General features: G+C 39.4%; 1 protein-coding gene across 1 annotated transcript in view; it reads left to right on the forward strand.

Annotated features, from left to right (window-relative positions):
- Positions 1-12377: 12377 nt before the first annotated feature.
- The window catches only part of LOC102434986 (zinc finger protein 510-like), a 13290-nt gene continuing 500 nt past the window's right edge, over positions 12378-25167 (forward strand). Inside the window, 5 exon segments of the mRNA XM_023746054.1 lie at positions 12378-12401; positions 20924-21050; positions 21315-21410; positions 24006-25164; positions 25166-25167. The exon segment at positions 25166-25167 is cut by the window's right edge and continues 500 nt beyond it. Of these exon segments, the coding sequence (XP_023601822.1) occupies positions 12387-12401; positions 20924-21050; positions 21315-21410; positions 24006-25164; positions 25166-25167 (1399 nt within the window). The 5' untranslated portion in view covers positions 12378-12386.

Raw genomic sequence — 25167 nt, forward strand, 5'->3', positions numbered from 1 at the left:
TTGTAAGTAATCTAAACATAATTGTTAATAACAAGTAAATTAAATTTATGTAAGCAGGAGAGAAAGTTTTTAGTTTCCCTTAAATATTATTAGCAATCTAAAACCCTAAATAAAGCTTTTTAAGATTAAACCTAATACTGAAAATTTATTCAATATCTAGTTCATTTATAAAATACAGAAACATTGCCCTAGCCGGTTTGGCTCAATGCATAGAGCATCAGCCTGTGGACCAAAGGGTCCTAGGTTTGATTCTGATCAAAGGCACGTACCTTGGTTGCAGGCTCCTCCTTGGCCTGGGCCCTGGTTGGGACATGTGCAGGAGGCAACCAATCGATGCGTTTATCTCACAGCGGTGTTTCTCTTTGTCTTTCCCTCTTTCTTCCACTCTCTCTAAAAGATCAATGGAAAAATATCCTTGGGTGAGGTTTAACAACAACAACAAAAACAAACAAACAAAAAAAAAACATTAATTACTGAACATAGGCTTATCCACCTTTGGCTTCCTTTTATAGAGGAACTAAATATATTTGAGTCTATTAATAAACATATTTTGTGCAATACTGAGAATTCTCTATGAAAAAGCATATTTTTAGAAATTGCAAAATTTATCCACAGAATGCTAGTGTAAATAACAGTTCATGATGGCTTACTACCCAGTAGTGGAATGCTATTTTTAATTTTGTGACAAATCTCCATACTATTTTCCATAGTGGTTGCAATCCTACCAACAGTGTACAACGGTTCTCTTGTCTCACATCCTTGCCAACACATGTTATTTGTTGATTTATTGATGATAGCCATTTCTACAGGTGTGAGATAATATGTCATTATAGTTTTAATTTAAGTTTATCTAATGATTAGTGATGCTGAATATCTTTTCATAGGTCTATTGGCCTTCTGTATATCTTCTTTGGAGAAGTCTCTATTCAGGTCCTCTAATTTTTAATGTTAAATTGTATGAGTTCTTTATACATTTTGGATATTAACTCATTGGATGTGTCATTGGTGAATATTGGAGAAGTCCATATTGGTAGGATTTCTTTGTGTTTTGTTGATGGTTTCCTTTACTGTTCAAAAACATTTAGTTTGATGAGGTCTCATTTGTTTATTTTTTTATTTTTTTCCCTTGACCAAAAAGATGTATCAGAAAAAAACATTACTAAGATCAATGTCAGAAACTTTACTGACAAGCAAAATCTCAAATAAACAATCTAACCTTACATCTAAAGGACTAGAAAAAAACAACCAAGTCCAAAGTGAGTAGGAAATAATAAAGATTAGAGTAAAATAAATGAAGTAAAATATTTTTTTAAAAGTACAAAAGATCAATTAAACCAAAAGCTGAATCTTTGAGAAGATAAACAAAATTGATAACTATTTAACCAGACTCATCAAGAATAAATGAGAGAAGAACCAAGATGGTGGTATAGGTAAATACTGGTACTCTCCACCTCCCACAACCACATCAAAATTACAACTGAAATATAGAACAAACATCATTTAGAACTGCCTGAAATCTGGCTGAATGTAAGGAAAGAAGAAAACACATTGAGACTGGCAGGAGGGGCAGAGGCATGGAATGGGCCAGTCCGACACTCACATGTGGTGTTTTTTAATCAGTAGACCTCTCATGAGGAGCAAGGGGTCCCAGCCCCACATCAGACTCCCAGCCCAGGGTTCCAAAGCTTGGAGAAGTCCCCATAGTTTCAGGCTATAAAAACTAGTAGGAATTGTAGCTGAGTGGTACAGAGGCTGCTGGAGACCGAGGAAGTTCCTCATAAAGGGCTGCACACAAACCTACATGGACTTTCTACTGCTGAGCTTTACCACTGAGGCAGCAGTTTCAGGGGAATCCAGGGACATATGGGGAGGAACAATATTGTCTGGCATCAGAGCAAGAACTCAGGACAGCTTCCTCCCAGACAAAGGTGCTCACAGCAGTCATTGTTCTTATGCTGAGACCTCCCCCATCACAGAGCTGACTGGCAACCATGTCTGAGTTTCCATCAGTCTGGCTTACACTGTTCGCTCATCCCTGGTGATTCTCTGAAATGCCACCCCATCCAATTTGAAGCTCCACCCAAGCTGTTTGTAGTGGCTTTTCCATATGAATGGCCTGTCCTAGCTCAGGCTTCAGACTTTGCTAAAATCTCTCAAACAAGCAGCAGCTGGCATCAGCATGCCCTAAACCTATCAATAAGAGGCCCAAGACATGGTACTAGCACAAGCCTGCCTTGCTGCACAACTTGACCTCATTGGGCACTTCCAAGCAGGGGGAGGGGACATGTAACCATCTACCAATAACTCAGAGTAAAGGTAAGAATGATATCTGACTTCTCAGAAACCATGCAAGTAAGAAAACAATGAAATGAAATACTTAAAGTGTTGAGAGAGAAAAAACTCACAAACCTAGAATTTTGCTCCTGGAAATTATTCTTCGAAGGTGAATGAGAAATAAATAATTTTTCAAACTAACAAAAATGGAAAAGGCCTGGTGTGTGTGGCTCAGTAGGTTGAGCATCATTCTGTGCACCAAAAGGTTGCCAGTTCAATTTGTGGTCAAGCGCACATGCCCGGGTTGCAGATTGGTCACCTGTCAGAGTGCGTACAGGAGGCAACCTATTGATGTTTCTCTCTGATACTGATGTTCTCTTTCTCTCCCTCTCTCTTTCTAAAATCATTTAAAAAAATATATTCTTAAACATTAAGGAAATGTGCTGCCAGGAACCTGCCTTGCAGGAAACGCTATAGTTCTCCAGAGAAAAGGAAATGTGGATATGTCAGAAACTTGTATCTACATACGTAAGGCGAGAGCATTAGAAAAGAATGATAGTAAAATAAAATTCAATTTTTCTTATTCTGAAGTGATTTAACACAACAGCTTGTTCAAAATAATGGGAACAACAATGTATTCAGTAACCACAGCTTACATGTGAGTGAAATGAATGACAGTAATGTCACAAAAGCCAGGAAAAATGAACTAGAAATTTTTGTTTATTATAGGTACTCAAACTCCCCATGCAGTGATATCACATTATTTTTAAGTGGCCTTAGGTTAGTTATAAATGTATATTGCAATCTCTAGGGCAATCATGAAAAAAAGTACAAAAGGAAGTATAATTGATATGCTAAAAGTGAGAGAAAATAGAATAATGTAAGATGCTCAATTAAACCCACAGAAGGCAGAAAAGGAATGGAAAACAAAAATAGGAACAAAGAACAGGTCAACAAATAGAAAACAGTAACAAATATGGTAGATATTCATCCAACTTATCTATAATAACTTTAAGTGTCAATGTCTAAATATACCAATTAAAAGATAAAGATTGTCACAGTGCACCAAAAAATAAGACCCAATGATATGTCTAGTTTAATAAAAAGATACATATAGTTTAAAAATAAAGGAATAGAGAACAATGTAACATGCTAACACTAATCAAGATAACATTATAGGAGCTATATTAAGTCAGACAGAGCAGACTTCAGAGCAAGGAAAATTATCAGAGATAAAAGGGGCTTTACATATTGATAAAGGGTTCAATTCTCCAAGAAGTCATAACAACCCTTAATATGTATGTGCCTTAAGAATCAGTATTAAAATACATGAAGCAAAACCTGATAGAACTGCTAAGAGCAATGTGTACACTATTATCATTGGAGACTTCGCTAGCCCTCTAACAGAAATGCACATTTCCAGCAGGCACAACATCAGTAAATACATACCTGGACCCAACAGCACCATTGATCAATTGACATTTATAAACTCACCTAGCAACAGAAGAATACACATTTTTCTCAAGCTCACATAAAAATTAAACAAGGTAGACCACACTCTACATCATAAAACTCACCTTAACCAATTAAAAAGGATAGAAATGATATAATGTATGCCCTAAGCCCACAATGGAATTAAACTAGTAATCAATACAGAAACAAACCTGGACAATTCCAAAATAGTTGGAGTTTAAGCAATACACTTCTAAACAACACCCGAGTCAAAGAAGACCTCTCAAGAGAAATTTTAAAATATTTTGAAGTAAATGAAAATACAACATCAAAATTTGTGGCATGCAGAGAAAACAGTGCCTAGAGAAACATTTATAGCTTTGTATGCCTATGTTAGAAAAGAGAAAGGTCTAAAATCAATCATCTATTATTCCATCTTAGGAAACTAGAAAAAGAAGAACAAATTAAATCCAAAGTAAGCAGAAGAAAGGAAATAATTAGTGCAGAAATCAATAAAATTGAGAAAAACAATGAAACCAAAAGCTAATTCTTGAAAAAGATAAATAAAATTGATTAACCTCTAACCAATTTAATAAAAAAGAGAGGTGACACAAGTTACTAATATCGAAAAGGAAAGTTGGGATATCACTACAGATGCCATGGATATTAGAAGGATAACAAAGGAATGCTATGAATAACTCTATGCCCACAAATGTGAAAACCCAGATGAAATGGATCAATTCCTTGAAATACATAAAACTCACATAAAAAGAAATAGAGAATCTGAATAGGCCTATATCTATTAGAGAAATTAAATCAATAATTTCTAACCTTCTAACACATGTACCAGGCCCAGATGAATGCCCTTGTGAATCCCACCAAACATTTAAAGAAGAGATTATACCAATTCTCTACAGTCCCTTCCGGAAGACAGAAGCAAAAGAAATACTTGGTGATCTGTTCTCCAAGGACAGCATTGCCCTAATACCAAGCCAAACAAAGACATCACAAGAAAAGAAAACTGCAGACGAATATCTATCATTAACATAGATGCAAAAAGTCTCAACAAAATATTAGCAAATTGAATCAATGTATAAAGAGGATTATATACCACAACCAAGTGGGGTTTATCCTACTTATGCAAGGCTAGTTCCAGATTTAAAAATCAAGTAATGTGATATTACCTATCACATCAATACAATAGGTTAAAGAAGAAAATTCATATGATCATATTAATAGATCTAGAAAAATGATTTAACAAAATCCAAACTTATTAACAATAAAAATTCTCAGCAAACCAGGAATAGCGGGGGAACTTCCTCAACTTGATAAAGATCATCCACAAAAGTCTTACAACTAATGGCAAGAAACTAGAAGCTTTCCCATTAAGATCAGGAACAAACAAGGATGTCCCGTCTCACCATTCCTTTTCAACATTGTACTGGAAGTCCTAGTAATATAATAAGGCAAATAAAGGAAATAAAATGTATGCATAATGAAAAGAAAGAAATCAAACCAATTGTGTTTCCAAATGACATGACTCTATGTAAAACATTTGAAAGAATCTACAAAAAATATTCCTGGAGCTAATAAGCAATTATAGCAATGTTGCAGGATATAAGGTTAATATACAAATGCCAATTGTTTTCCTATTTTCTGGCAATGAATAAGTGAAATTTAAAATTAAGGACACAATATCTTTTACATTAACACCCCACAAAAATGAAATACTTAAATGTACATCCAATAAAATATATACAAAATCTATATGAGGAAAACTACAAAACTCTGATGAAAGAAATGAAAGAATAAACAAATGAAGAGATATTCTATCCTCACAGATAGGAAGACTCAATATTGCCACAATGTCAATTTTTCCAAATTTGATCAATAATTCAATGTGATTCCCAAGTTAATAAATTCAAAATCCCAAGTTATTTTGTGGATATAAACAAACTGATTCCAAAGTTTAGATAGAGGAGCAAAAGACCCACACGAGCCAATACAACATTGAAAGATAAGAACAAAGTCTGAAGATTGACATTACCTAACTTCAAGACTTACCATAAAGCTGCAGTAATAAGACAATGTGGAAATGGCGAAAGAATAGACCAGCAGATCAATGAAACTGAGCAAGGAGTATACAGCAACCTCTGGCATCAGGAACTGCCTGCTACTTAAAGCCTGGCTGCTGCTGGGAGCTGTCCTGGTGCTCAAAGCTCAACAGCTGTGTTTTCCTGTTGAACACAAGTCATCCCACAGAACGCTAGCAGACCAGGCCATTCTGTGACCATGATGCGGTGAGACAGACAAAAACAAGCCTGCTGTGCCCTCTCACAATACCAGACACCCCTCTGCTGCTATGAGTGACTGCGGTTTTTATTATTGATTTATGTGTTGCAGCATCCAATGCCGACCAAATTCCGCTGCCTTGGAACCCCTGCAAAATGAACTAACCAAAGCTCAAACCCTATAATTCCTTCCTAGCACCCTCTTACTAAAACAGTTCATGCAACGACCTCATTGCAACCCTATTGAAATCCAAGTTGCTCAATTGCAAGTGTGTTGCTGATGGGATTTGGCTGCAGCATTGACATCGTCCACAGTTATTAATTGGAGTTCTGCTAGGAGGTTCTGTCCCTTCTCCCCTTCAGTTTACTCATTCCTTCGTTTTATGTATATGGGCACCTGGAAATTATTTCATCCCTTGGGCTCTAATACATTCCTGTATTTATCATTTTGCTAAATATGTCCCAGCTTTGGTCGTTGGGAGCTCTTTCAGGATGGCTCTGTGTCCTTTTCTCCCCGTAGGAAGAGGCTTCCAGGGCAGTTTTACGTTCAGAGCAGAATTGAGCAGAGAGTGCAGAGCGTTCCGGTCTGTTTTCTGTGCCCCAATCCCTATAGCCCTCCCTACTATGAACGTTCTGCCGCAGAGCGGTACATTTGCTACTCAATGAGCTGACCCTGACAAATCATTATGACCCCAGATGTATGTGTAACATAAGAAAGGGGGCTTATGTTATAAATCTAAACTAAGTCAGACTGAACTTATGCGGAACATCTGTTAAGGAACCTACCACATTAATCACAACCCTCCAACTCAGCGTTTGTTAGCTTACTCCACCCTAGAAGCTAGGACCTTCCATGTGAGGAAATCTCTGATCTAGCAATCGTGCCGTTTCCTGTTGCCCCTTCAAGCGCTCTGTAACACTTGCTCTTGTCCAAAATCCATCGGAAGAGTGATCCATTGCTTGCTAGGCATGTACTTCCCCATTCTGTGGTTTGTTCTCCCTTGAATAAAGCACATGAAACTCATGCTAGATTGTTTTAGTTTTGGCATTTGACTCATATGTCTTTACCTTAAAAGGTACACTTTGAACAGTTCAAAAATTTCCCTTCATAAACTTTATATTAGTTTCCAAACACATAGAAAAGTAGAAAACAGTAAAATGAGAATACCAGTATTCTAGAGGTAGAACATGATAACATTTTCCTATATTTGCCTTTCTAGTTAATTACAAATAAATAAAACAACACCAAGTACTTTAATATGCATCTCGGAGAAAGTAAACTTGCCTAGATAATCCCAATGTTGTTATAAGAATGAACAAAAGTAACGATTACTTCCCTTAATACCAGTCCTATACCAATTTCCACATTGTTCCCAAATGTTCTGTTTTCTCCAGTCAGGACCCAATCGAGGACCACACACTGTGTTCGCAGGTAAGTGAGTTTAGCCCATAACCTCTGGGCTGTGGTAGAATCTGCTCTCCAGTTATCAGTAGACTGTTAATAGCACCTTGTTATCACACACACACACACACACACACACACACACATACACACACACACCCTCGCGCACCCTCGCGCAGCATTGTGGGCTACGGCCTGTGCTCTCCTCTGCGCATGTGCGACCACCCGCCACCGTCCAGTCCGGCTCGCTGGCGCCGAGGGTTTGCAGGCAGGTGAGAGCTTTGGGGGCTGCCACCGCCTCTCCAGGGGCCAGGCCGGGACGCAGACCCCGGAAGAGGGTGGGGCGGGCCAGTCCCGCGGTCTCCAGGGCGCAGGTGGGGCTCAGTCCGGTCAGAAGATGCTGGATGCGGGCGGAGTGCGGGAGCCACCGCGCAGGCCTGGGAAATCCGGCCGGGGCGGAGGGAGGGAGGTTCTGACCGTGAACCTGGAGGGAGGGGGCCGCCGCGTAGCGCTGACCTGAACCTGGAGGGAAGGAGGCGCGTGTAGCGCTGACCGTGAACCTGGAGGGAGGGGGGCGCGTGTAGCGCTGACCTGAACCTGGAGGGAGGGGGCGCGTGTAGCGCTGACCTGAACCTGGAGGGAAGGAGGCGCGTGTAGCGCTGACCATGAACCTGGAGGGAGGGGGGCGCGTGTAGCGCTGACCTGAACCTGGAGGGAAGGAGGCGCGTGTAGCGCTGACCTGAACCTGGAGGGAGGGGGCGCGTGTAGCGCTGACCTGAACCTGGAGGGAGGGGGGCGCTGACCTGAACCTCAGGCCCAGCTCGCTGGCCGCGGGTCTGCAGAGAGGCCGAGGCAGGAGCCCGAGGAGCGGGTCAGTGCGGACACTTGGGCGTGGCTGAGGTTTGTCATTTGTGGGAAAAAATTAGTAAAAACTGCGTTGTGACGTTGTTCAGAGAGAGAGGTCGTACCTTGGAAAGTATTTGTTTAACCACGTGCTAGTTAATGGGCACTAATAAGCACTAATTCATAAGCCACCGTTACATGTTGGCTCCCATCCCGTTTGGAAGACAGCGTTGTTCTTTTCGTTTAGTGTTTCATGTAATTCTCACAGCCACCCTCTCTGTAGTTATTACCACGTCATCAAAGAGTCAGAGCGTGGGCTCGGAGGAGTACAGTGTACAGACCCCCGTCACCAAGGCGAGGGGCCAGGAGGCAGGTGCAGGGCTGCGTCACCCCACGTGCACCCGCCCCTGCCCTGCCCGCCTGAGCCGGCTGCAGCCTGCACAGCACTCGCAGCGCGTCTGTGCCCGACCCCCAGCACCGGGATTGTAAAGTCAGTGCCAGCCGACCTCCCTCTGCGGCAAGTGTATGTATTCTGGGGTTTCTGCATGTCTCCACAGCCCCTGGGGGCTCCCCCCGCCCCAGGCTGTGTCTGCCTTCAGAGGCACAATCTGATAGCCCAGGGCAGTGCTCGCGCCCAATAGAAAGATAAGGTGCGCCTCAGATATCATGGCAAAGGCTCTAGTAGCCATATTAAAACTAAAAAGAAACATGTGGAGATAATTTTAAGAACCTACAGCAGGCCCTTGAATAATGGCATTTAACTCAACAGCGCTTTGTAATAACGTTGGTGAAGGAGGGGAATGAATCAATTCCAGCTGCGCCACTGTGTGGAGGAGTTCGCACGTTCTGCCCCGTGTGCGTGGGTTTTCGCCAGGGACTTCCATTTCCTCCCACGCCCCAAAGATGTGCAGGTGAGGTTAGCTGACACGTCTGCACTGTCCCGGCCTGAGTGAGGGCGTGTGAGGTTAGCTGACATGTCTGCACTGTCCCGGCCTGAGTGAGGGCGTGTGAGGTTAGCTGACAGGTCTGCACTGTCCCAGTCTGAGTGAGGGTGTGTGAGGTTAGCTGACACGTCTGCACTGTCCCGGCCTGAGTGAGGGCGTGTGAGGTTAGCTGACATGTCTGCACTGTCCCGGCCTGAGTGAGGGTGTGTGAGGTTAGCTGACATGTCTGCACTGTCCCAGCCTGAGTGAGGGCGTGTGGTGTGAGCTGCCCTGCGATGGAAGGGTGTCCTGTCGAGGGTGGGGGTCCTGCCTTGCACCGAGCTGTGGGGACACTCCGGACACCCTGAACCCGAATAAGCAGGCTAGAACAATCATCTTACTTGTTTTCATTAATCTGTCTTAAAAACATATGTAGCTCACATTTATATCAATGTTTAGTATTGGAGGTATTTGGGGTCTTTATGTAGAAGTTTGGTGATGTTTTTATGACCAGAAATATGCCATAGGAACTTAACTCTTGCTTATCTCAATTAGCCCGTGTTCAAATGGATTGTGACACACCATTTCACTTAAAGCTGCCACTTCCAAGAACCTGTCGAGGGTGTTAAGTGAGGATTCTATTGCCTTTATCTTAACGTGCAGAATGTCTTTAATTCACCTTGAGGCACTAGCCACATTTCAGGTGCTCAGTAGCAGGATGTGGCCAGTGGCTACAGTAATGCATAGAACCGTCCTAGTGAATTCCAAGAGAATCTAGTGTAACGCGATCATGTCACTAGAGTGATTTGCTCCTCAGAGGACTTTTGAAATGTCTAGAGATGTGTTTGGTGTCACAGCTGGGAGGAGGGTGCCACCAGCACCTGGTGAGTAGGGGCCGGCATTGCTGCTAGACAGCCTACACTGTGCAGACAGCCCCCACGATAAAGACTTAGCCAGCCCCACGGGTCAGCAGTGTTGAAGTGGAGAAACACTGAAATGGATTTGCTTCCTAGGCCTAGGTCTCCACATCGCTGGAACAAAGTGGCTCTTTTTTTTTTATTTTTTTATTTTTTTTATTTTTCGCTAAAAGTATTACAAAGGGTATTACATAAGTGTCCTTTTTTCCCCCCCACCCTTGACAAGCCCCTGCCCTCCCTTACCCCCCAGTGTCTTATGTCCATTAGTTATGGTTATATGGATGCATACAAGTCCTTCGGTTGATCTCTTACTCCCCTCCCTCCTGTCCCCCAACCCTCCCTGGCCTTCCCACTGCAGTCCGACAATCAGTTTGAGGCAGCTCTGCCACTGTATTTATTATTGTTCAAAAGTTTGTAATGGTCTTAATTATCCATGAAAGAGTGAGATCATGTGGTATTTTTCCTTCATTGACTGGCTTGTTTCACTTAGCATAATGCTCTCCAGTTCCATCCATGCTGTTGCAAATGGTAAGAGTTCCTTCTTTTTAACAGCAGCATAGTATTCCATCCTGTAGATGTACCACAGTTTTCTAATCCATTCATCTACTGATGGGCACTTAGGCTGTTTCCAGATCTTAGCTATGGTGAATTGTGCTGCTATGAACATCTGGGTGCATATATCCTTTCTGATTGGTGTTTCTGGTTTCTTGGGATATATTCCTAGAAGTGGGATCACAGGGTCAAATGGGAGTTCCATTTCCAATTTTCTGAGGAACCTCCATACTGTCTTCCATGGTGGCTGCACCAGTCTGCATTCCCACCAGCAGTGCACAAGTGTTCCTTTTTCTCCACATCCTGGAACAAAGTGGCTCTTGCGTGGCAGGAAGGAGGGAGCCATAGGGACAAGCGTCCCACCTGGAAGAACCCTGGTTGGGACTCACCAGAGCTTCAGAACAGCTGCTGGAGAACTCGGAACGGAGCGGGTCCGGATTTGCTCCACCAGCAGCAGTCCTTAGTCACCTTGTCCAGAGGCAGCCAGACTTGGTGATGTCCCCACATCCAGAAGCCCAGGTGACAGCGGAAACTGGACCAGCCTGCAGAAGGTGGGAAGCTGGGGTTGAGAGCGATGGGTGACTGTCAGGCTGCACAGGAAAAGCCACAGCCATGGCCAAGGAAATTGGTCTTCTTCTGAAATAGCCCTCCATTCTCTTCCTTCTTCCTTCTTCCCAGATCCTGAGCCATTCTCATATCATGTCCGTCACCTGTGGCACCCAGAGATATGCTGAAGCTTCCTTTATCCTGAACAGATACAATCACAAAATGATAGTATAGGAAGGGATTTCTGTTTCCAACTCTTGAAACCTTAAAAGTGTCGAACCTGGGATGTATGTCCCCTGGTCACCCAGGACAGAACTAGGAGCAAAGCACTATGCATTTTGTCACAGGTAAGTCACTAGAAGTGTCTTATCAAAAGTCTTTTTTATTTTTAATAAGACATTTGGGAGCTAGGGCAAGGTAGAAGAGGGTAGAGGAGGGATAAATGGTGATGGGAGGAGACTTGACTGTGAGTAGTGAACATTCAATACAGTATACAAATGATCTATTGTAGAATTCAATACTTAAAACCTATATAATTTTATTAACTAATGTCACCCCAATAAATTCAATACATTTTTTAAAAATTCAAAAACAAAGCAGATTCAAGAGAAATAAGTAAATTTGACTCAAGAATTTAGGCATCGGGAGGAGAATAGAAAGGGAAGCTTAGCTGAGGGGAAAAAAGGCTTTTTGAGAAATTTCAACAAATTAGAACAAAAATATTTTACATTTTTTAATCAGTATGTATCTTATTATTTTCCATTTTCTGTTGATTTTCTAACTCAAGGTGTAAATAATGACAATATTAACAAATAACAAAAAATCAAGACAAGATTAATATTACCATTACATTTAATAATATCATTAATTACATTAGTCAGAGGGAACGTACTTCATTAAAATCAATAGTAACATAATTTACAATCACCCAATAAAAAACAGCAAGGTGACATCCATGCACTCATATCAGAGACGCGCATTTCCGGGAGCGCGGTCTCTGCGTGCTGCTTCCTGCCCTTCTCAAGGGCCAGTGAGACATCCCCACAGGCAGGCCTGGCCCGGCGGGAGTGGTGGGACTTTTAGGCAAGTGACACAGAAGCGCGCCAGCCCTCTCACGACTCCACTCCTCTTTCCTTGCCCCCAGCTTATCCTTCACAGTTTCCTCACTCTCCGAGAGCAGCAGAGAATGAACAAGCCTCAGGTGAGTTACTTATTAACACCCCTTTTACAGTGGATTTTATCGGTGGTTAAAGAACCATATATTGATATGGACAAATAGAACTAGAAAATGTGCCGGCATCATTCAAGGAGGTAGAGAAAAGCCGATGAATAGCACAGCAGAGTTGTCATGTAGGTAGATGCATGTCCTCATGTCGCAGATTTTCCCAAGTGCAGCTGCAAGTTTCTGCCTGACTTTTCCGATAGGCATGTCAGGGTCGGGCACACATTAGCTTAAAGATGTGTGTCGATAACAAGTGTAAGCCAAACATTCCTCAGGGGACCTAAAATCCTCCAAGTCAGGAAGAAATGTCTGTTGGTCTCCATGGTGATAGTGCCCATCTTTCTAATAACGTCCCTGCAATGAATGCAGGAGGTTGTTTCCACTCCCTCCTCAGTGGAAGCAGAGGACACGTTGCCAATGCAGGGCTTCCAGTTGTCCGGGTAACTAAAACAGAAGTTAGATATTTTCCTGACCATCCCGATGAATTCAGAAATCATTCTTAGACTAGCTGGAGGTCAGCATGAATGATCTAAACACCCACATCCTTAAAATATTTCTCCATAAATATTTCTCCCAAGTACCTGCCATAAACGAGTTGTTCGGCAGATAGTCTAACGTTCTATTCTCTGGCAGATGTTGCCACACTTTCCACTCACACCTTTGCATGAGGCCTTGATGTCTCTCCTCCCACACCCATGCCCTGCACCCACCAGTGACCTAATCACCGTCAAATCGCGTGGGTCCTGCCTCGTCCTCACCTCACTAGGCCCCTGTGCAGCGCCTGACTGCCCTCACTCCTCCCTCTGGAGGAACTCTTGTCTCCTGTTAGCGTCTGCCCCCTCCTCTGCGGCTGTCCTGCCTCTCACTCATCTCACGGAGCCATCGTCCTTCTCTCGCCCTGGCACGTGTGTCATCCACGTTTCCATCCTTTCTCACTACCCTTCCAACTGGTCTTGGCTCATCCCTCCCCCTCTCTGACTCGTTCTCCCAAAGGTGGCCCTGCGGCCCCCTCTGACCATGGCACTTTGGGTGAGGATGGAAAGGGGCTGTACCTGCCCTGTTCAGAGTGGTGGCACCAGCCACCTGCGCCTGTTGAACACTTGAGATGTGGCTTCTTTGACTGAGGAACTGAATTTTTTAAAATATATTTTATTAATTTTTTACAGAGAGGAAGGGAGAGGGATAGAGAGCTAGAAACATCTATGAGAGAGCAACATCGATCAGCTGCCTCCTGCACACCCCCCACTGGGGATGTGCCCACAACCAAGGTACATGCCCTTGACCGGAATTGAACCTGGGACCCTTGAGTCCGCAGGCCAACGCTCTATCCACCGAGCCAGACTGGCCAGGGCGAGGAACTGAATTTTTAAGTTTTAAATGGCCACATGTGGCTGGTGGCTACCACATTGGACATAACTGACTCAGCATCTCTCTGTAGGTGTCTGCAGCTCAACTGATCCAAAGTAAAAGCCAACATTGACAGTCCTTCCCAAACTACTTTTCCTCATCTTTCCCTCTTCCCTGGTAAACCCTATTTTGCCAGACACCCAAACCACAAAAGTGGGTACATCCATCCGTGGGTCTCCTTGCTCTCACTTTCACTCTTTGTTTCTCAAAAAACGATCTTTGCTGGGCAGCAGCAGCTCAGAGCATCGACCTATGAACCAGTAGGTCACAGTTTGATTTCCAGTTAGGGCACATGCCCTGATTGTGGGCTTGATCCCCAGTAGTGGGTGTGCAGGAGGCAGCCAATCAATGACTCTCTCTCATCATTGATGTTTCTCTCTCTCCCTTTCCCTTCCTCTAGAAATTAAAAAAAGAGGAAGAAAAAGTATTGTCAGTTTCCACAGAAAATCCTGCTGGGTAGTTTTTCAGATTAGAGGTGAAGTCTTTCACATGTTTCATTAGATTTATTTCTATGTATTTGGTCTATTTTGATGTTGTAAATAATACTATTTTTTATTTTCTAATTGTTTATTGTTGGTTTATTAAAATACAATGTATTTTTAAATACAGGCATACCTCAGAAATATTGCAGGTTTGATTCTAGACCTGAATAAAGCAAATATCATAGTAAAGCGAGTCACCTGATTTTTTTGGTTTCCCAGTACATATAAAAGTTGTTTACACTAAACTATAGTCTATAAGGTCTGCAATAGCATTGTCAAAAAAATTTACATATCTTAATTGAAAAATAGTTTATTGCTAAAAAATGCTAACCAGTATTTGAGCCTTCAGTGAGTCATAATGTTTTTGGTGGAGGTCTTAACTTCAATTTTGGAAATAAATACAATATCTATAAAGTGTAATAAAATGTATTCATTAATTTCATATCGAATCATTTATTTTAATAGCTTGTTTGTAGATTCTTTTTTATTTTAAATAGGCACAATTAGGTCTTTTAAAAATAAAAAGTTTTACTTCTTTCCCAATCTTTATGTCTTTCATTTCTTTTTAAGCTTTATTCTTGTACTTTCAGAACAACGTTGAATACAAGTGATAATATCAGAAATCCTTTTCTTATACCTCACTTGAGGGGGAAAGTACTCAATATTTCTGGTTTCTTTTGGATATGTCCTTTGTTAGAATGAAGAGATTCTGCCCTAGCTGGTTTGGCTCAGTGGATACAGTGTTGGCCTGTGGACTGAAGGGTCCCAGGTTCAATCTGGCCCTGGTTGGGGCATGCAGGAGGCAACCAATCAATGTGCCTCTCTCACATTGGTCTTTCTCTCTGTTTCTCCCTCTCCCTTCCACTCTCTCTAAAAATCAATGGGAAAAAAATATCCTCCAGTGAGGATTTTTTTAAAAAAAAGAATAAGGAAATTCTTTTTCTGTTTTTAGTTTTCTTAAAGTTTTTATCACATATAGGTATTAAATTCTGTTGAGTGTTTTTTGGCATCTAGTGAGATAATAAAATTTTATTCCTTTATTGTGTTAAAGGGGTGAATTATATTGACTCATTGTATTCTTGAGATAATTCCCCCCTGGTCATGAAGTACTATCCCTTTAATATGTCTTGGATTCAATTTGTTAGTATTTCTCAGTATACATTAATGGAGAGGTAATGGAGAGGTAATTGGCCTGAACTTTTCTTTTCATTTAATGTCTTAGCATCAATATTATACTCATAAAATGGTTCTCGATTTTCTGTTATATGGTAGAGTTTAAGATAGCTGTTATTTCCTCTTTAAGTGTTTGGAAAATATATAGTTAAAGCAAGTTTGCCTATGGGTTTCTTTGTGGCTGGTTTTTAGTTATGAATTCAGTTTCTGTAAATAGACATAAAAGATCTGAAAAAATGCCCATTTTTCTGGTGTCCTTTTTAAAAACAACTTTATGGAAATAAAAATCACATACCTTACAAGTCACACATTTAAAGTAGCCAGTGGTTTTTAGTATATTCACGATTGTGCAATCATCACCACAGTCAATTTTAGAACATCTTTATCACTTAAAAAAACTCCATATCATTAACTATCACACACCCCTCTCCCAACATACCCCAGCCCTGCCCTAAGCAACCACTAATCTACATTTTGTCTCTATAGATTGGCTTAGACTGGACATTTCAAATAAATCAAATTGTTTAATCTGTAGTCTTTGTGACTGTTTCTTTCACTTAGTATAATGTTTTCAATTTTTTTTTATACGGATATGCCACATTTTGTTTATCCCCTCATCAACTGCTGGGCTTAGGGTGTTTCTACCTTGGCTGTTATGAATAGTATTGCTATTAACATCAAATACATAGGTAGGTAGCTACATAGATATGTGGATATACACACGTGTTTGTATGAACACCTGTTTTTCATTTCTTTAGGGAATAAATCTAGGTGTGGAATCACTGAGTTATATGATAACACTACATTTATCTTATTGCCAAACTATTTACCATAACAACTATACCATTTTACATTCCCATTGGCAGTGTATTAGGTTTCCAAATTCTCCACATTGTCACCACCATTTGTTTAACTTTTTTGTTATCCTCACCCAAGGATATGTTTATTGATTTTTAGAGAAAGAGAGAGAAACATTGATTGGTTGCCTCCCATATGTGCCCAATTGGGATCGAAACTACAACCAAGGTATGTGCCCTGACTGGGAATTGAACCCTCAACATTTTGATGTACAGGATGATGCTCCAACTAACTGAGCCATCTGGCCAGGGCTAACTTTTTGTTGTTGTTGTTGTTGTTGTTATTTTTAATTATGACCATCTTAGAGTGTGAAGTTGTAGCTCATTGGAGTTTTAGGTTTTGATTTGTATTTCCTTGACAATAATATTGAGCATCTTTTCATGTGCTTACTGGCCATTTGTGTATCATTTAAAAATATATATATATTTTTTATTAATTTCAGAGAGGAAGAGAGAGATAGAAACATCAATGATGAGAGAGAATCACTGATTGGCTGCCTCCTACACAACCCCCACTGGGGATTGAGCCCACAACCCAGGTATGTGCCCTCGACTGGTATTAAACCTGGGACCTTTCAGTCTGCAGGCTGACAATCTATTTACTGAGCCAAACCAGCTAGGGCATTTGTGTATCTTCTTTAGAGAAAAGTATATTCAGATTCTTTGCCCATTTTTAAAATTAGGTTTTGTTTTGTTGTTCAGTTGTAAGAGTTATTTATATATTCTGGCTACTAGATACTCCTGGATGATTGTGTCCTGATAAATCCATTAAGTTGAAAATATATGTAAAAAAATGCATTTAACATACCTAACCTAAGGAATGTCATAGTGAAGCTTCTCCTATTTTTAGCATGCTCAGAACACTTACCTTAGCCTTCAGTTGGGCAAAATCATATTACCCAAAGCCTATCTTATAATAAAATCTTGAATAGCTCATGTAATTTATTATGTATCACTTCCACACTACTAATAAGTAAAAAAAATTGTAAGTCAAACCATTGTAAGTCAAGGGTTCTGTATATAATTCATGAATATTTCTTCTCATTCTGTGGGTTGTCTTTTCACTATCTTGAATGTGTCCTTTGATGCAGTTTTTAACTTTTATTAAATCCAGATTATTTTTTTCTTTGGTTTCTTCTGTTTTTGGTGTAGCATCTGGGAAAGCATTGTCAAATCCAAGGTCATGAAGATTTATCTCCCATTTCTTCCAAGAGTTTCATATCTTAAACTTATATTTAGGTCTTTGATTCATTTTGAGATAAAATTTTAAATGTGGTATGAGTAGGATTTCAACTTCATTCTTTTGCATGTAGCTATCCAGTTTTCCCAGCATCATTTGTTGAAAAGACTATTATTTCCCTATGAAATGATTGCATGAATGAGTTTATTTCTAGACTATTAGTTCTATTCCATGGATCCATATATCTGCACCAATACCACACTGTCTTAATTACTGTTGCTTTATAGTTAAGTTTTGAAACCAGGAAATTCAAGTCCTCAAACTTTGTTATTCTTTTAAGATTGTTTTGGCTACTCAAAGGTCCCTTGTGATTTCAATATGAGTGTTAGGATTGACATTTCTACAAAATAAGCCATTGGGGTTTTGATACAGATTTCACTGAATCTGTAGATCACTTTTGTGAGTATTACCATTGTAACAGTATTAAATCTTCCAATCCATGAACATAGAATGACTTTCCATTTATTTAGGTCTTCTTTAATTCCTCTTAGCAATGTCTTCTAGTGTTGAATGCCTAAGTATTTGACATTGTAAATGCAATTGTTTTATTAAACTTTTTGTAGTTCATTGTTAGTATATAGGAATACACTAACAATGAACAATAAATGGTTTTAGTGTGTTCATTTTGAATCCTAAAAGTTGCGGAATTCATTTTTTAGCTCTAATAGATTTTTGTAGATTCTTTAATATTTGTAGACATTAATTTTCAATTTGCCCAGTTTTTTTCTTGTTGTAATGATGTTACTACAGTCATGCGCCACATAATGATGTGCATATATAATGCTGGCATACCATATAGCCTAGGTGTGCTTTTGGCTATACCATCAGGCTTGTGTAAGTACACTACATGATGTTCACACAGCGATGAAATTGCCTAAGAAAGCATGTCTTAGAACATGTCCCCATTGTTAAATGGTGCGTCACTGCACTGCTCCTTCCAGCTCTACATCTCCGAGCAATAATTCAAAGCCACTCTGGATGCAGTTTTTTTCTGATTTTGTGAGACTTACTGTTTTTGCATTTTAGTGTGTAAAGTGCATAAGAATAATTTATGTTATGATCAGGTTATCCTATATATTTCATTAGTCAAGTTGGTCAGTCATTTAAATTTTCTGTAACAGTGGTCAGCAAACTTTATGTAAATGTCAGATAGTAGGCTTTGTTGGAACTACCAAACTCTACAGTTTTAGTGCTATAGCAACTATAAATAACACATAAACAGAGGAATGTGACTGTGTCCCAATAAAATTTTACTTAGAAAAGAACCAGTAGTGGTCAGATTTGGCTTCTGGGCTATAGTCTGCCGACCCCTCTTCCAATTACCTTTTGTTTGTTTTTCAGACTGCTTGTCCTGTCAGTTACTGAGTTGTGTTAAAATCACTAATGATAACTGTGGGTCTGTCTATCTAATTTCTGTTAACTTTTATTTATATACATTTAATTCTAATTATTCTCAGTAGTTATGTTCTAAGTTACCACGAACACTGAATAAGTAAATACTGAATTTTTACTCTGAGGGGAAATACAGAGTTAGGTTCCTTTTAGCCTCTGATCACAACATTTGGGACAATCAATCAGTACATAGTCTTTTTATATGTGCTTTTGTTTGAAAACACCTTATTTGATATTATTGTTGATTCATGATCTAACAGCCAACAGCACCATAATTAATGCTTGAACAAAGCTTATCTAACACCCCTGTTTTCTCCATAAGGCAGAGCACAATCTTCTTACACTCAGGAATATTAGGCAGCATTTCGCAGGGGGGGCTGTTTTACAAAGTGAAATCACAAGAAAAAGCAGGAAAAATGCTAAATAGACTGCAAAAAAGACACGTATTTACTCTGTGACAGCTGAAACACGAAGGCAAAGCATTATCCTGTTCAACCTCAGCTGGGAAAACTTGTATTGGGCACTCAAATTTTTCACCATTTTGTCAATGTCCATAAATGACCACAAATTCATGAGTATTGATTTTGAGGTTACAAGTAAATTTTAGTGAGTAGGTGAATTTGCAAATACAGAACCTCTGAATAATAAGGATAGACTATATTTGGAAGCTATATTTTCAAGTGCACACCAATTTGTTATATTTTCTGTTAAAAGGACCATTTTATCTTTATGTTGTTATTCATTATGTTTTTATCATTCGTTCTTACCTTCAAATCTGCTATTTATGTTAATATAACCAAATCAATTTTCTTTAAGTTGGTGATTACTTGTGTATCTTTTTCCATCCTCTTACTTTCAACCTAAATATATCACTCTCTACAAATTGTGTTGTTTTTTTACATACTTTTTTTAAATTGATTTCAGAGAGGAAGGAAGAGGGAGAGAGAGAGAAACGTCAATGATGAGAGAAAATCATTGATTGGCTGCCTCCTGCACACCCCCTACTGGGGATCGAGCCCACAACCCAGGCATGTGCCCTTGGCCAGAATCGAACCCGGGACTCTTCAGTCTGCAGGCCAACGCTCTATCCACTTAGCCAAACCGGCTAGGGCTTAAATACATTTTTATTGATTTTTTTTTAGAGAGAAAGGAAAGGAAAAAAGAGAGAGAGAGAGAGAGAGAGAGAGAGAGAGAGAAACAATGAGAGAAACAACATTGATGGGCTGCCTCCTGCATGCTCCCTGCTGGGTGGGGATCAAGCCCGCAACCCTGGCATGTGCCCTCACTGGGAATCAAATTGGTAACCTCCTGGTGCGTGGGTTGACACTCAGCCACTGAGCCACACCAGCTGGGCTCTATAAATTCTGTTTGATTTGTTGTTCTTATACTGTCAATCTTTCCTTTAATTGGATTGGTTAATCCAGAAGTTGACAAATTTGTTCTATAATGGACCAGAGAGTACATATCTTCCTTTAGTAGTTACAAGGTCTCTTACGGAACTACTAGTCAGTGCTAGCTCAGCACAAGAGCAACTAAATAACTGGGTGTGTGTGACTATGTCCCTATAAAGCTAAATTGAAAAAGTGGCAAACTGAAATTGGCCAAGGTCATGTTTGCTGACCCTCGCCTAAGTATGTATACCTGGGGTTGTATATTGAGGGTGTGGGATAAAAATTGTAGGAACTTTATATTTTTTTTTGCTAAAATTCAAGCAACAAAATCTTTACTAATGTGCTTATTGATTGTACATGTATATAACTCAAAAATATATACACTAAGTTATAAATACTTTTACTAATTAACTCCAAAGTATAAATTAGACCCCAAATAGGCATTTTTATTTTCATTTGTGTTTTAAGCTCTTTACAGTAAACATAAGAATTGTTTTCATATGTATTTTTCTATGTCACCTAATTCTGAACCCTTCAAATTGAACAGAAGCGTATGCAGGCATCAGTGTCATTCAGGGACGTGACTGTGGAGTTCACCCAGGAGGAGTGGCAGCACATGGGTCCTATTCAAAGGACGCTTTACAGAGATGTGACGCTGGAGAACTACAACAACCTCGTCGCAGTGGGTGAGCATAGCGCACAACTTACTTTTGTAACTCTGTCTAGAAGGCATTTCTTTTTTAAGCAGTACTACACATGGATACTTTACTTAGGGTTTGCATTCAGGAGTATAAAGTAACTAAGCCCTGTTGAGGAATGTGCTCTCAACTCCCAATGATAAATTCAATGAGGATCTTCAGGCTGCTCTTCCTGAAGCTGCATCTTTTTCCACTTTTGGAGACCAAAAAGCTTATCCTCTGCCCTAAGTACTCCATTGTTCCTACTTCTAGGGAACTGCCTTTTCAAACCAGAGGTCATCTTCAAGTTGGAGCAAGGAGAAGAGCCTTGGTTCTTAGAGGAAGAATTCTCAAACCAAGGCCACCACGGTGAGTTACTGAGCACCAGCAGATAGAATTCGGTAGCACTAGTTAGACTCTAGAACAGGGATGGGCAACCCCTGGCACACATGCCAAACATGGCACGCCAGTAACTTTTGCTGGCACGCCAAACCCTCTCTTATAATCTTCCATTTACAATTGTGAATCTTTGTTCTCAGTGATGAATTTTGTTAAGTCTCATCTCGTAACAGGAGTAGCCTGACGGATGAAAGTAGTAGCTCATGCATATCTCTGAAGGTCACGAAATATAAACCTGATGTAAAATCTCTGTCATCAGTGATGCAACAGCAAAAGTCCCACTGATAATATCAAACGGAGTCATAAAGTTTTCTGTTGGACTATCAGTGTACATGTATACATTAAAAAATAAATGTATTTTTCATCATCATATACTGTGTTTTTGTCGCTTGAATGAATTTTATTATTTCTTCAAGGTTCTTCACATACGTACACCTTAAGAGATATCAAGTAGGTGTAACATGTTCTCAAAAAATTAGGGTTGGTTGGCATGCAGAAGAATTTTGAGTCAGGGATTTTGCTGGTTTTGGCACGCACTCACAAAAAGGTTGCCCACCCCTTCTCTAGAAGGTCAGCTTAGCAATGAACACCTATGTATTTCAAGACTTTTAAAAGGCACAAAAAGCACCAATAGAAGGAAATGATTAACAGACTTCACTAAATTAAAATTGAGAGCTTTGTTCATAAAAGACCATTAAAAGGATGAAAAAACAAGCCACAGAGTAGCAGAATAGTCATACAATAAAAGTAACCTAAAAAGAATACACATCCTGAAAATGTAAGAACTTTTGCAGGTCAATATAGGAAAAGGTAGCAATCCAGTTGGCTAGAGACTTTGAATAGGAACTTTGAAATGGCCAATTAATTCTTTGAAAATGATTAACCTTATTAGTTCTCACAGAGTGCAAAAAATATATGAGGTGAGATAAGAGAGATGCATGATATGCAGTGAGATCAACAAATTTGGTAATGCCAGGTCCTGATGAGAATGTGAAATATCAAAGATCTTCACACACTGAGTGAAAATGTGAACTGGTAAAACCACTGTGGGATTAGGAGGATGTTATCAAATCAAGTTGAAGTTTTACATACCCTGTCACCAAGCAGTCCCTTTCCTAACTGTATCACCTACAGAAAGGCATGATTGTATTCTCTAGAACAGCGGTCACCAACCTTTCAGACCTCATGGACCACCGATTGGCAACCACTGCTCTAGAATGAATAAAAGAATATTTATGGCAATTTTGCTTATTTTTGCCAAAAATTAGGCTCAGCAGAATAAGGAAATAATTGTTTTCCTAAGGGGGAATTATAAAGCTAGATAAAATCTTATACACTGATTATAAATATACTAGAGGCCTGATGCACAAAATTCCTGCAAGAGTAGGCCCTCCTTCCCCCAGCTGCTGGCACCGGCTTCCCTTGCAGCCCCAGCTTCATCTGGAAGGACATCTGGTCTAATTAGCATATTATACTTTTATTATTATAGATTAAGTAAGAGAAACAAAAAATATAAATATGTCTACATGATTATATGTTAGAAAAAGGCAAAACTCAGTTACATTTTTAAGAAGTCATATATTGGTTTAAAACTACAAAGAAAATACAGGAAATTATTACATAAACATTATGCAACATAAGCATGAAGAAAGTGTAACCAGGGAGGGTCAAATAGGGATTTTTGCAGAGCAATTTGTGTTGTTTTTTTGACATGATTTCTAATTCCATGAGTGTTCACTGTATACTTTTATATTGTACATATAAGTTAGATGCAGATATAAATTATGTTTCATGCTTAATGGAGTGTTAAGAGATGAGTCAAAATTAGGTGATATTTACAAGTTATATAACCCATAAAAGATTGGCATTCAGAATACTTAAAGAATTTAGACCTTTCTTAAGTGTCGTCTTTGCGGTAAGATTTTCCATAATACCCCATTTAAAACTGCACCACTCATATAAAATTAAAATGTGGAAATTTAGGATGAGGTAGTGATCAGGGTCACTTATTGTTCAATTTTGATAGATAGAATAAATCAAAGGAGAATCTAATTTGGTTGCAAGAATGGATTTTCCTTTCATCAGTTTTACTCTTGTTTGTATTACTATATAGACTCACAGCTATAAGGTGGACTAAATCCTTCCCCTTTTGGGCCTAGCCCATTAATGCTCATTAAGTTCTTATTTTTCTTATTACTTAAGTTTATAGTCTTGTTGTATCCATCCCATAATCTGGATTTCCTGCTGTCTAAAATAACCACTCCAATAAATAAAAGTCCAATTTCTATTATCTTTTCATTTTCCATCCAGGTAGCAAAATCCAATCTATCTAAAACTCAAATATAAATATGTATTTATTGCCAGTTTTCTCTCTCATTTTCACTATATCAATATTTTTTAAAAGAGAGTGAATAGACATATATCTACATACATATGTGTATGCATGCAAATTATTTAATCTTGAGAAACCAAAAACTGAAATGCAACATAAGGTATATGTCTGTAAGCCCCACTCACAAAAAATATAAGAATCATAAGATATTTTTCATTTTTTCCCAGTATTAGAACATTACAGAAATGATGACCTGATCAAGAGGAACAAGAAAATAAAAGACAAACACTTGCAGCAAATAACACTGATCAATAATAAGACTATGACTAGAAAAGAAGAGGAAATTTGGGGAAAACCATTTAATCTACACATAGCTCCTGTTTCTTCAACAAAAATGTCCTGTAAATATGTCTCATGGGGAGTGAATTTGCAAAATATTTCTCAATGTGTCATTAATATTACCTATTCAACAACAAAAACGGATTGCTGTAGTGTCTGTGGAAATGTGCCTTTCAAAATTAACTTTGAGAGAACTCATACTGGAGATAAATTTTTTGAATGTAATAAAAATGGGAAAGCCCTCATTTATAAAGAAAATTTTCTTGAGCATCAAAAGTGTCAAATTTTGGAGCAAGGTTCTGAATATAATTCTGAAAAATTCCATGATGAGGCTGCCTTTGTTACACACAAGAGTATTCACACAGGAGAAAAGTCCTGTAAAGATGATGGATATAGCAAAAATTGTGATAAGATAACACTCTTTGATCAAAAAAGCACTGGAACAGAAGAGAAGTACTCTAATCTTAAGCAGTGTGGGAAATCCTTCTGTGAGAAGTCAGCTGTCATGGAACACCATAAAGTTAACATGGCCATGAAACACTATGTATATAATGCCAGTGAGAATAATTTCAACAGGAAGTCACATCTCACTCAGTCTCAGAGAATTGCCACAGAAGAGAATGCATTGGTATATAATGACAAAACACAAACTGGGGATAGATCCTTTGAATATCATGAAAATAGAAAATCCTACCTGATGTCAGCCCACAAAGTACGCCAAAGAACTCACTCTAACATCAAATCCTATAAATGTAATGAATGTGGGAAATCCTTCTGTCAAAAAGGACATCTCACTCAACACCAGAGAACCCACACAGGAGAGAAACCATTTGAATGTAATGAGTGTGGAAAAACTTTCTCCCAGAAGTCTCATCTCAGTACACATCAGAGAATTCACACAGCAGAGAAACCCTATAAGTGTAATGAATGTGGGAAAACATTTGTCCAGAAATCAACACTCAGAGGACATCAGAGAATTCATACAGGAGAGAAGCCCTATGAATGTAGTGAGTGTGGGAAAACTTTTGTTCAAAAGTCAACTCTCAGAGACCATCA

The sequence above is a fragment of the Myotis lucifugus genome, unplaced genomic scaffold (genome assembly GCF_000147115.1).
Source record: "Myotis lucifugus unplaced genomic scaffold, Myoluc2.0 scaffold_623, whole genome shotgun sequence".
NCBI lineage: Eukaryota > Metazoa > Chordata > Mammalia > Chiroptera > Vespertilionidae > Myotis > Myotis lucifugus.